We start from the raw sequence: 12,341 nt of genomic DNA on the forward strand, positions 1-12,341 counted from the left end.
AGCTTTTGCTCCATGCTGCTCCAGGAAGGGAAATGATTCAATTTCCAACTTAAATCTCCCTGGATTCAATTACTAAAATACAGAAATTGTAAACCGCGCGGCCGCTACCATGGCCGCACAACTTTTTTTTATCTCTTCATTCTCATCAGGGGAAAACTCAATATCAAATATTTCCTTGTCAATAGGGCTGTATTCTTGGGGGATAAATTCCAACAAAAATAGTGAGTCTGTGTTGAAACTCCAACAACAATAGTGAGTTTTGTGTTGAAATATGGAATGTAATCAAGGTAAAGGGAAGAGTGAAATTTATCAGTTACCCAGGCGGGGGTGGGGGGTGGGAGTGGGAGGCATACTGGGGTTTTTGGTGGTGGAATATGGGCACTGGTGAAGGGACGGGTGTTTGAACATTGTATAACTGAGACATAAACCTGAGAACTTTGTAACTTTTCACATGGTTATTCAATAAAATAAATTAAAAAAACAAACAAACAAATAAACAAAAAAAACCTGGAATATCAGATACTTAGCAACCTTGGTAATACCTAAAACTATAGTTCAGAACTTCTATTTCCTAATATAGTATTTCTGAAAAGTAAAAACTAAACAAAAACCCTACTAACATGACTTTATGTCAGTAAGCATTTACCTGTGACATTGCCAGTGAATAATATAGACCTTGGCTTGCCATTAGTTCAGCGTGTGTTCCATTTTCCACCACTATCCCATCTTTTATGGTCACAATCAGATCCGCATTTCGAACAGTGGAGAGCCGGTGTGCTACTATAATTGTAGTACGACCTTTACTTGCCTGTGGAAAGTAAGCACAGAAAAAATAAGAAGTAATTCCTAAGTGCTCAAGAAATTTAACTTATTTATTACTTTTAAATTTTATTTAATTTTAATTTTTGAGTCACCATGAGATACAGAGTTACAAAGCTGATCACGATCGGGTTTCAGTCATACAGTGTTCCAACACCCATCCCCCACCAGTGTACATTTCCTACCACCAATGCCCCCAGTTTCCCTAATGCCACTCTCCCCCCAGTCTGTCTCTATGGCAGCACTTTCCTTCTCTCTCTCTCTCTCTCTCTCTCTCTCTCTCTCTCTCTCTCTCTCTCTCTCTCTCTCTCTCTCCCCCCTCTCTCTCTCTCTGTGTCTCTATCTTTTCCCTTTTAAACATTATGGTTTGTAGCATTACCTTAAATGTCTCATATATAATATAAAATGTAAGATAGTAAAATAATAAAACCAGCACTAAAATCTCATTGTTTTTATCTTGAAAGAGTACCATATTGCAAAATGTGCTAAGTAGTTTTTATGAACAAACTAAGAAGACTAATGGTAGAATTGGAATCAACCATTTCAATAAAATCTTACACAAAAAAAGAAACATGTAATGACAGATGTTACCGTTCTAATCATGCTAATTACATGGCAAGCACCCTCATATGTAGACTCTAGAATGCATTGCATTCATAAGGTAAACTACATTTTTACCTTATCATTGGTAAAAACTTCATTGATGTACTCTGGAGTTACAATTTATGACCTCAAATCTTGTTTCTTTTGGGGGCACACTGTGCTGTGCTCAGGACTTACTTCTGACTCTGTGCTTCTGACCAAGGGTCACTCCTGGTGGGCTCAGGGGACCAGATGGGATGTCAGGGATTGGACCCAAGTCTACTGAGTGCAAGGCAAGTACCTTACCTGCTTTACTATCTCTCTGGCCCATGAATCTTGTTTCTGACCTTTCCTGAGTTTATAACCTTAGACCTGTAGCACTGCACTGTAGCACTGTCATCCCGTTGTTCATTGATTTGCTTGAGAGGGCACCAGTAATGTCTCCATTGTGAGACTTGTTGTTACTATTTTTGGCATATCGAATACGCCACGGGTAGCTTGCCAGGCTCTGCCGTGTGGGTGAGATACTCTCGGTAGCTTGCAGGGCTCTACGTGAGGGATGGAGGAATCGAACCTGGGTTGGCGGTGTGCAAGGTAAACGCCCTACCTGCTGTGCTATTGCTCCAGTCCCTTAGACCTGTTACTTAATTAAATGTCAATCTTCATTAAATTTTCTTTTTCTTTTTTTTTGTTTTGATTTTTTGGGGTCTACCCAGCGGTGTTTAGGGATTACTCCTAGTTCAACCTTCTGGGATAACTCTTTGCAAGCCTTGGAGGAATCATATGAGGATTTAATCCAGGTTGGCCAAATGCAAGGCAAATGCCCTATCTGCTGTACTTGATTAATAGCTCCAGTACCCTCGGTCTTCATTTATTATGGAAAATTGACCTAACTCTATTTTACAGTTATTGTGCGGATTAATGTTCTTTTTGTTTGTTTGCATTGGTTTTGGGGTCAAAGCTGGCAATGCACAGGGATTACTCTTGGCTCTGCAATCAGAAATTATTCCTGTCAGAGCTCGGAGCCATGTGGGATACCGGTGATTATATCTGGGTTGGCCATGTAAAAGGCAAAACCCTATTCACTATACTATAATTCAAGCCCCAGATTAGTGTTCTTGAACTATGCTTTGTATGTGAAAATTTTGAAGTAAGTAATAACTTTAAACTTATTAATTGGGTATCTTCAAAGGTGCAGGCCTCTGACTGTTTACTGAGGAAAGTTCCAAAGATAAGATCAGATATTTGCTCTTGAGAGAGCTATTTAATAAGGGAACTATTTAATAAGTTGAGATTATTTATCAATGAGAGAGCTATTTAATAAGGGAACTATTTAAGAGTTATTTAATAAGGGATCCATTGTGAGATGTTACTGGTGCCCGCATGAGCAAATAAGGGAACAAGGTAAAGAATTACAACATATAACAATAAATCTATATAAAAAGTCATATGAAAACACTAAGCAACACAGCAGTGGTAAGCGGTCTAGTCAAATAGAAAGAGTTATTAAAACAGGTTAATTTTGGGTAAAATCTTTTTGAAAATATAGAAGTTTGCAGAGTGGTAGAACATAGCAACTGGACTTAAAAGAACATGGGAGGTGGGGAGAATATTGACTTTTACATAGTGCAGAAATGTATGAAGTTTCCTGTCAGTTCTTGGTATCATACTGGAGTCAGATGGGCTCCTTACGTGCTGTACTATCTCTTTGACCAGTTCTGAGATTTTAAAAGTTGTAAAATTACGAGGATAAAAAATTTCTGTTGTAATAAAATAATATTGATAAGATTTTGACTCCTTTTTTTGCCTAATTGTCTTTTTATTACTCAATTCAACAAAATTATATATATTTGTTTTACATAAATTGTTTAGGTGATCACAAACAGCATTATAAATAAATCATTATTATTCATGACAAGTTTCTTTTCAAAACATAACTTAGAGAAATTTAGACTTTTAAAGGTTTTTTATCATTTATATTTCTCTCTTTGGTTTTTATACACAGTCCTGTGAATCGCTAGAAAGTTATGCTTTTTCCCCTTCTTAGAAGATCAAAGAAGTTAAGCAATGGGGATGTGGATGACAGTTCACATAGAAGATACATCAGAAACACAAACTGGGTCCTTGGAGTTTTAAAAGTGCATGGATACTGCTACACCGCTCTGCACTGTTTCATGCAATGTGACTAATGTTCTTTGCATGGCCTGTTTCTTATACTGTTTTTTCCCCTGAACCTTATAAAAGCATTAAGCATACATGGGCTTTCCTTGGCAAGTGTAAACCTTTGTAACAGTTTTACATGTGAATACAGTATTCAGCCCTTTTGAATATTGGTATTTTGATGGAGATTGTGGCACTGTAACATACAATTTGAAGAGGTATAAAATGACACCCCTAAAAACACATAGTGATGCAAATTAATGTTTGTCATAAAAATAATAAACTTTCTTTTAAAGTGCAAGATGAGAATCTTAATCATTAATAATGATTTCTGAGCATGTATACCAAAAATATTTCTGAGCATGTATACCAAAAGAATTATTTTTATTTGATAACATATTCTTCACTGTATCACTGTATCATTGTTGTCCTGTTGCTCATCGATTTGCTTCGGTGGGTGCCAGTAACGTCTCTATTCGTCCCTGTTGCGTTCAGGGGAATGAGGCCCATTATAACATATTCTTAATTTAAAAAGATATTCATAATCACAAACTTTTGATATTTTATTATGTGTGGTTTGAAAAATGAGTGATGTTGGAGAATATCAACACAGTGGTAAAAATTAAGTTGGAGGGGCTGGAGCAATAAATAGTACAGTGAATAGGGCATTTGGTTTGCATGTAGCTGACCTGGGTTCAATCCCCGGCATCCCATATGGTCCCTTGAGCACCGCCAGGAGTAACCTCTGCGTGTCACTGGGTATGACCCAGAAAGCAAGTAAATAAATAAATAAACAAACAAAATTAAAAACAACTGAATTGTACCAGAGAAACAGTACAGTGGGTAAGGTACTTGCCTAGAGAATGCTGACCATTATTTTTTCTCTGGTAGCACATATACTGCTCTGAACAACACCAGGAGTGATCCCTGAGCACAGAGTCAGGAGTAATCACTGAGACACAGCTAGGTGTAGTCTCAACCTTGCCCCCACTCCCCAAAGAGGAAATCAAGAGTCAATTTTATACAATAAGTGATAGATTTCTGCTTTTAGCTAATATGTTAAAGCAGAAATTTGATGGGATATTAAAATTCAGGTTTATATTTTTATTTGAAATCTAGGAAAATATATGGATACGTGATTTCAAAACACAACACTATTAGGCAAAGAAACAGTGTACAGTACTGAAGAGAAAATTATTTTTTAAAGATTTTTTTAAATAGAGGTATTGGGAAGGACAAAAATTTTGATGCTGGGTGCTAGTTCTGAACAAAATAATCAGCCAGGCAGAAATTGCTAGGAGTGGGCCCTATTATCCCCAAATTCCAAAACTGATGGAGGTGGCCCCAGTTTTTAAAAAGCATAGTGCATTTCTCATCAGAAAAGGTGTAAGCATTGTCAGTGGAGAGTATTTAAAATATAGAAACATAAAATAAAAATGAACTATCAGTCTAGAATTATCTCCTCCCAAAGTCCATTTTTCTTTTAAAGTTGAAATGAACTAAGGAGTTTTTCAGACATGCAAGAGCTATTCACTGAACAAAAATGTGCTACAGTAAAGGAATTCTTTAAGATAAAGGAAATGGCATCAGATGAAATTATGAATATACACAAAAGAATAAAGAGCACTGGAAATGGCAATTGAATGGTAAATATGTATTTTTATTATTTAAGCCTTTTACAAAAGAATTATTTAAGCAAAAGAAGGAAAATAACAGGCAGCATGATGCTTATAATATATGATAGGTAAGCTATCTGATAATAATAGCTTAAAGGCATGAAAGCAAGGAATAGAAGCACACTAATAAAAATTATTATCTTATATGTTAAGTAATGTAGTATTATTTAAAGGTAGATTGTGATAAGTTAAAAGCGTTCACTATAAAAAAATGAAAGTGTTCACTATAAATTGTAAACCCATTACTGGAAAAGCAAAATGAAGCATTTTAGTTAATTATCTTACTAATCCAAATAATGGTAGAATATGAAGAAACAGAAATCAAGATTATAAAACAAATAGTAAGATGATCTCTTTCAATATAATTTCATTATAATAACATTATGCATATGTGCTCCAAATACTGCAACCTAAAGTAAAACGCTGTCAGATTGAATATAAAAATAACTATATACCATCTACAAGAAACACAGTTTGTATAAAGATATAAAATAGGCCAACATTAGAGGAATGGAAAAAGATATTCCATGATAACACTGAGTATAAGGAAGAGTATTTCTGTCAACAATTATATAGTATTTGGATAGTAATGTAAGCTGAATGAATGGGAGTTTGTCCTATGCACAACTGTAGCTTACACTGTAGAATGGATTTGAGTAGAAGTCTGACCTAAGTTCCATCAGAAAAAGAGCACTGGATCTGGGTATACACCTGAGAGAGGAATTCTGTAGTGGGTGTGAATACTGCAGTGGAAAAAAGAGTGGTGGTGGTAGTGGAGTATATGACTGAGGAGTACCACTCAGCTTGAGTGACGAGGCTTTATAGAAGTCTGGCTTTGTGATTGCAGCTGCAAAACAGAGAAGAGAACTGGATGTTTGTGGGAGCCAGTGTGACCAGGGACCTTGTGGCTTCAAATGGCAGCTTCAGTACCTCATGAAAGGTGAGCCCTACCCATCAGGTCTATGACTTAGGAAGATCGTGGAAGACTGATACTTGCTTAGTCTAGCCTATTTGATTAGTCCCATCCAGCCCATGGTGGTTGGCCAGCTAACAGTTAAGACTTCTAAAGGCAAGAGATACACTCCTAAAATATCAGATTTTTCAAATGCAACATCTTAGATCTGAAGACAAAGGAATGATATATCCAAAGTGTCGAATGTAAAGAACTTTTGACCAAGAATCCTCTATTCTGCCACTCATATTTGAAGTGATGACTTTTTTTCAGTCAAACGTTTGTTGTCTCTAAAAGAACCCTGCAGAAATATTACTTGATCTTCTATGTAAAAGGTAAGAAAATCTCAAGCAAAGGCAGAAAGATATATAAAGTTTTAAAAAGGGAAAAGATGGAGCATAATAATGGGGACTCCAGGATGAACTTGAGATTTACCTGCTTTAAATAAAAAATTTGGCCTATTATTAGGACTTGGAAACAAGCTACATGTTAACTACAAAGCAAAAATATGTAGGAGAAACTACTATGAAGAGACAGATCACCACATAAAAGGCCAGCTTCTATGTGCAAGAGGAGAAAATAAGAAAAAGCTAAGGAAACAAAGCCAAACTTCAAAAACATCCAAAAATCCTCAAAGAAAGTTCCAATCAATTCCTTTTTGTTAATACTTCTGTAATGTCAACATACGGAATATCCCAACCAAAAGGACGAAGCAGTTGGATGAACCAGCAAATAAAATCCAACTTTCTACCGCACTTGAATTCTTATCATAAACACAGCCTCAGAATGAAAGGCTGAATAACTATCACACAGGTTAATTATAGACTAAAAAAAATTGGGACAGGGCCAGAGAGACAGTATAGAGAGAAAAGTCCTTGCCTTGTACACAGCTAACCCAAGTTAGATCTCTAGCACAAAATGTGGTGCCCTGTTCATAGCCAGAAGTCATGTCTAAGTGCAGTCAGGAGTAAGCCCTAAGTGACTCTGGATATGGTCCTCAAACAAACAAAACCAGCAACCCCTCCCACCCCCAAAAGTACCCTGAAGCAAAAACAAAACCAGAACTGGGATGGCTATACCTGTATCAAAGCAAATTGTTCAAACTAAAGAAGGGATGGACATTACATTAATGATTAAGGGATTAACACATCAAGAGGACTTAGCGCTTATCAACATAAATGCAGCAACTAAAGAAGCATCATCAAGGAAATAAAAATAAAAGTGACATTGAGATACAATCTCACATTGGGAATAATGGCCTCTATCAAAAAGACAGGAAACACCAGTGTTGATAGGAATGTGCTGATAAAAGAGGACCCATTTACTGTTGGTGGGAATGTTGTGTGGCTCATTCTCTATGGAAAACAGCATGGAGGCTTCTCAAAATTTAAAAAATAGAACTCCTATATGACTCAGTAACTCAACTTCTTGGCATCTATCCCCAAAACACAAACAAATTTTAAGTGATAAATACATACCCACTAATTGCAGCGCTACTAACAATAGCCAAAAGTTAAAATGCCTCGAATACCCAGTAACAGAGGAAAATTGGTTCAAGAAATTGTATTATATATATATATATATATATATATATATATATATATATATATACTGCTTTTGGGGTGCTGGGAATTACGGGCAACTGAGGCTTCAATCGAGGAAGCCGATGTCCTAGAGTGAATATTATTAGTCAATTAACTTTAACTCCCAAGTTACAAAAGCATAATATTAACTGTCTTCTGATGTTCATACAAAAAGGACATTGCTTTAAAATAAACTATGCAAAGGACATAAGAGAAGGGGAAAAGCAATATTTAACTTACAATACACAGCCGACCCGGGTTTGATTCCTCTGCCCCTCTTGGAGAGCCCGGCAGGCTACTGAGAGTATCTCGCCCGCATGGCAGAGCCTAGCAAGCTACCCGTGGCATATTCAATATGACAAAAACAGTAACAACAAGTCTCACAATGGAGACGTTACTGGTGCCCTCTCAAGCAAATCGATGAGCAATGGGATGACAGTGACAGTGATATATACATATATTATGGAAAACTACTCAGCTATAAGAAAATATAAAATATTGTCTTTTGTCACAACTTGAATGGAACTAGAGAGTGCCATGTTGAGTGAAACAAGTCAAAGGGAGGACAAATACAGGATGAGATCACTCATTGGATATATAAAGAATCAAAACAAGGGGATGGAGGGGCAGGAGTGATAGTATAGCAGGTAGGGCATTTGCCTTGTACATAGTCAACCAGGATTGGATTCCTGGTGTCCTATATGGTCCCCTGAGCATTGCCAGGAGTAATTCCTGAGTTCAGAGCCAGGAGTAATCCCTGAGCATTGCCAGGTGTGACCGGAGGAAAATGAAAAAACCCAAGGAAATGGATAATGCTCAATTAAAGCAACTCCTGGACTTTAAGAACAGAGGTTAATCTGCCAGAGGATTATGATTAAGTGGAAAGTGGAGGAGTAGGAGTATCATAAGGTCAAATGGTGGAAGGTCTTTGGTACTTTGGAGGTGCAGTAACTGTATAACAAAAACGTAAACATTAGCACTTTTGTAACCAGGTTGTAGCACTGTAGCCCTGTCATCCGGTTGTTCATCGATTTGCTCGAGCGGGCACCAGTAATGTCTCCATTGTGAGACTTGTTGTTACTGGTTTTGGCATATTGAATACGCCACGGGGAGCTTGCCAGGCTCTGCTGTGTGGGCAGGATACTCTCAGTAGCTTGCTGGGCTCTCCAAGAGGGATGGAGGACTCGAACTCGGCCAGTTGCATTCAAGGCAAATGCCCTACTTGCAGTGCTATTTCTCCATTCTGTAACCAGGTTATCTGAATAATAATAAAATATAGTTTTAATTGACAAGTTACATCAAAATTTAATGGTTATATTTCTTTGAAAAACACTCAAGAGAATGAAAAGCTAAGATTCACATGGTTTCTTTTATGCATAAGTATAAAGAACATCTGTTTAAAAATATTTATTATTTAAAAATATTGTTTATTATTAAACAATAGATAAATAATATTTATTTATTGTTTTGGATGCACACCTAGTGGTGCTCAGGACTAATTCTTGGATCTACGCTCAAGAATCATTCTTGACAGGACTTGTGGAAATATATGTTATGCCAGGAATCAAACTCAGGTGGACTGCATGCAAGGCAAGCACTCCTACCCACTGTACTATGTCTCCAGTCCAAGAGTATGTATTTTTTAAAACCCCCTCAAAAAACTCAATGGTAAGAACTCAAACAAGCAACTGAACAACAGGCAAACATATGAATCGATAATTTAACAATAAAAAATATATGAATAATCAATAAGTACATAAAGTGGTGAATATTATTTCTCATGAGGATAATGCAAATTAATATGAGATACCACCACACATTTCTTTTCTTTTTTTTAATTTTTGAATCACACCCAGTGATGCACAGGTGTTTTTTTTTTTTTAATTATTTATTTTTAATTAGAGAATCACCGTGAGGGTACAGTTACAGATTTATACACTTTTGTGCTTATACTTCCCTCATACAAAGTTTGGAACCCATCCCTTCACCAGTGCCCATTCTCCACCACCCGTAAACCCAGTGTCCCTCCCACCCTCCCCAATCCCATCTCCCCCCCACCCCACCCTGCCACTGTGGCAAGGCATTCCCTTCTGTTTTCTCTCTCTAATTAGCTGTTGTGGTTTGCAATAAAGGTGTTGAGTGGCCGCTGTGCTCAGTCTCTAGCCCTCATTCAGCCCGCAACTCCCTTCCCCCACATGGCCTTCGACTACAATGTAGTTGGTGATCGCTTCTCTGAGTTGACCTTTCCCCGGAACGTGAGGCCAGCCTCGAAGCCATGGAGTCAACCTCCTGGTACTTATTTCTACAGTTCTTGGGTGTTAGTCTCCCACTCTGTTATTCTATATACCATAGATGAGTGCAATCTTTCTATGTCTGTCTCTCTCTTTCTGACTCATTTCACTCAGCATGAAACTTTTCATGCCCATCCACTTGACTACAAAATTCTTGACCTCCTTTTTTCTAACAGCTGCATAGTATTCCATTGTATAGATGTACCAAAGTTTCCTCAACCAGTCATCCGTTCTGGGGCATTCGGGTTTTTTCCAGATTCTGGCTATTGTAAACAGATGCACAGGTGTTACTCCTGGTTCTGCATTCAGGAATTACTCCTGGCGGTGCTCAGGGGACCATATGGGATACTGGGAATCGAACCCGGGTCAGCTGCATGCAAGGCAAACACCCTACCCGCTGTGCTATTGCTCCAAACCCTACACATTTCTTTATGTGGTTAAATTAGACCATCTGACCATAACTGCAAAGAGTACAGTGGACAAAGCACTGGCCTTGCACATAGCCCTGGCACTGCATAGGGTTTCCCAAGTCCCCTCAGGAATGAAAACCCTGAGCACAGCCAGGTGTGACCCCAAAACAAAAACAAAAACAAAAAGTGAAAAAAAAAGGAAACAAACCAAAAAAATGTGTAGCCATGGGCCAGAGAGATAGTACAGGGGTTAGGGCATTGTCTTGCCTACAGTCAACCCCTATTTGACCCTCAGCACACACAGGCCTCCAGAAAAATTTTGGGACTGACCTTTAGCACAGGGTCTTTGAGTACCACTGGGTGTGGTCCAAAACCTAAAACAAAACAAAATAAAAAAAACTCCAACACTAAAGTTTAATAAAGTGACTGTCCATATCAAATGTTGCTTAATATTCAAAGCAGATGGATTGCCACATGTGATAGGAAAGTAAAAGAAAACTCATTTATTTATTTGGTACTTGAATAAAAAATTAACTATAACCCTATCATAAGATCAAGCCATTCACATCTCAGGTGTTCACCCAAAAAAATAAAGGTGCTAGGGGGTATGGTGCCACCAGCAGCTCAACCTATACCTGCAGGGCAAGTGCACCAACAGCCTGATGGGGCCTTCAGACTTCCAGATATTGCAAAATTGCTGCTGCGCCTTTGGCCGAACCCCAACAACTTGGCCAGGTTTACCAAGAAATTAAATGGCCAACCGTTAGGTATGTGGGAGCCACACCCACAAACCACCTCTGGCTCAACTATATAAGCTCATTTATTGGCCTTATTTAAGAGACCCATGAATCTCAAAAGAGATCAATGGATGGAGTTAGGACAGGTGGCTCGGAAGAAAGTGAAAATATGTGACTGAGATCTCCAGGCCCACTTGGATTGGGACTGGGCCTCCTCCCCCGGAATCCCCAGTTTTCCAATAGCTTGGCAATCACACCCACAAACTGCCTCTGGCACCATGTAATCTCATCAACAGCCAAGACCCAGAGACTATAAAGAGAATGACACAAAATTTCCTGGACATTATATCCTATCTATAACAAGCAATATGAAACAAATCATCTAGCATTGCCTTTTCGGCAAGTTTGAGTGGTGGTGGGATTGGTGTCAAAATATCAAATGTAACCAAAGAAGAGAGAGAATATGGGGAAAATTTTCTGCCACACAGGCAGGAGAAGGGTTGGAACGGGACTGGGGTGGGGGAATACTGGGGATTTTGGTGGTGGAAAATGTGCACTGGTGAAGGGATGGGTGTTTGATGATTGTATGATCGAAGCTCAAACATGAAAGCTTTGTAACTGTATCTCATGGTGAAACAATAAAAAGGGGGAAAATAATAATAAAATAAAATTAACCTTCTGAATAAACAAGAAGTAATGTGGAGTTTATGCCCAATTCAATCAGCTTAATCAATGGCTAAATAAATAGCATTACTTCTACATTATATCACTGTCACTGTCATCCCGTTGCTCATTGATTTGTTCGAGCGGGCACCAGTAACATCTCTCATTGACAGACTTATTGTACTGTTTTTGGCATATCCAATACGCCACAGGTAGCTTGCCAGGCTCTGCCATGCGGGCTGGATGCTCTCGTAGCTTGCCGGGCTCTCCGAGAGGGGCGGAGGAATCAAACTCAGGTTGGCCACGTGAAAGACGAAAGCCCAACCACTGTGCTATCACTCCAGCCCACTTCTACATTATATGAAAAAGAAATAAAAGTGCTTATTTACAAAAAGACTCTCACATGAATGTTCAGAGAAGTCGTAAATTTATCAAAAAACTGCAAACAAATCAAATAATTCAAATGAG

At 38.2% G+C, this 12,341-nt stretch overlaps 1 protein-coding gene across 1 annotated transcript in view; it reads right to left on the minus strand.

Moving 5' to 3' along the window:
- The window catches only part of ABCB5 (ATP binding cassette subfamily B member 5), a 115,304-nt gene that overhangs the window by 56,663 nt on the left and 46,300 nt on the right, over positions 1-12,341 (minus strand). The window contains exon 14 of the mRNA XM_004604094.2: positions 647-808. Coding sequence (XP_004604151.2) covers positions 647-808 — 162 coding nt within the window. The remainder of the gene's footprint in view (positions 1-646; positions 809-12,341) is intronic.

The sequence above is a fragment of the Sorex araneus genome, chromosome 1 (genome assembly GCF_027595985.1).
Source record: "Sorex araneus isolate mSorAra2 chromosome 1, mSorAra2.pri, whole genome shotgun sequence".
Classification (NCBI taxonomy): Eukaryota; Metazoa; Chordata; class Mammalia; order Eulipotyphla; family Soricidae; genus Sorex; species Sorex araneus.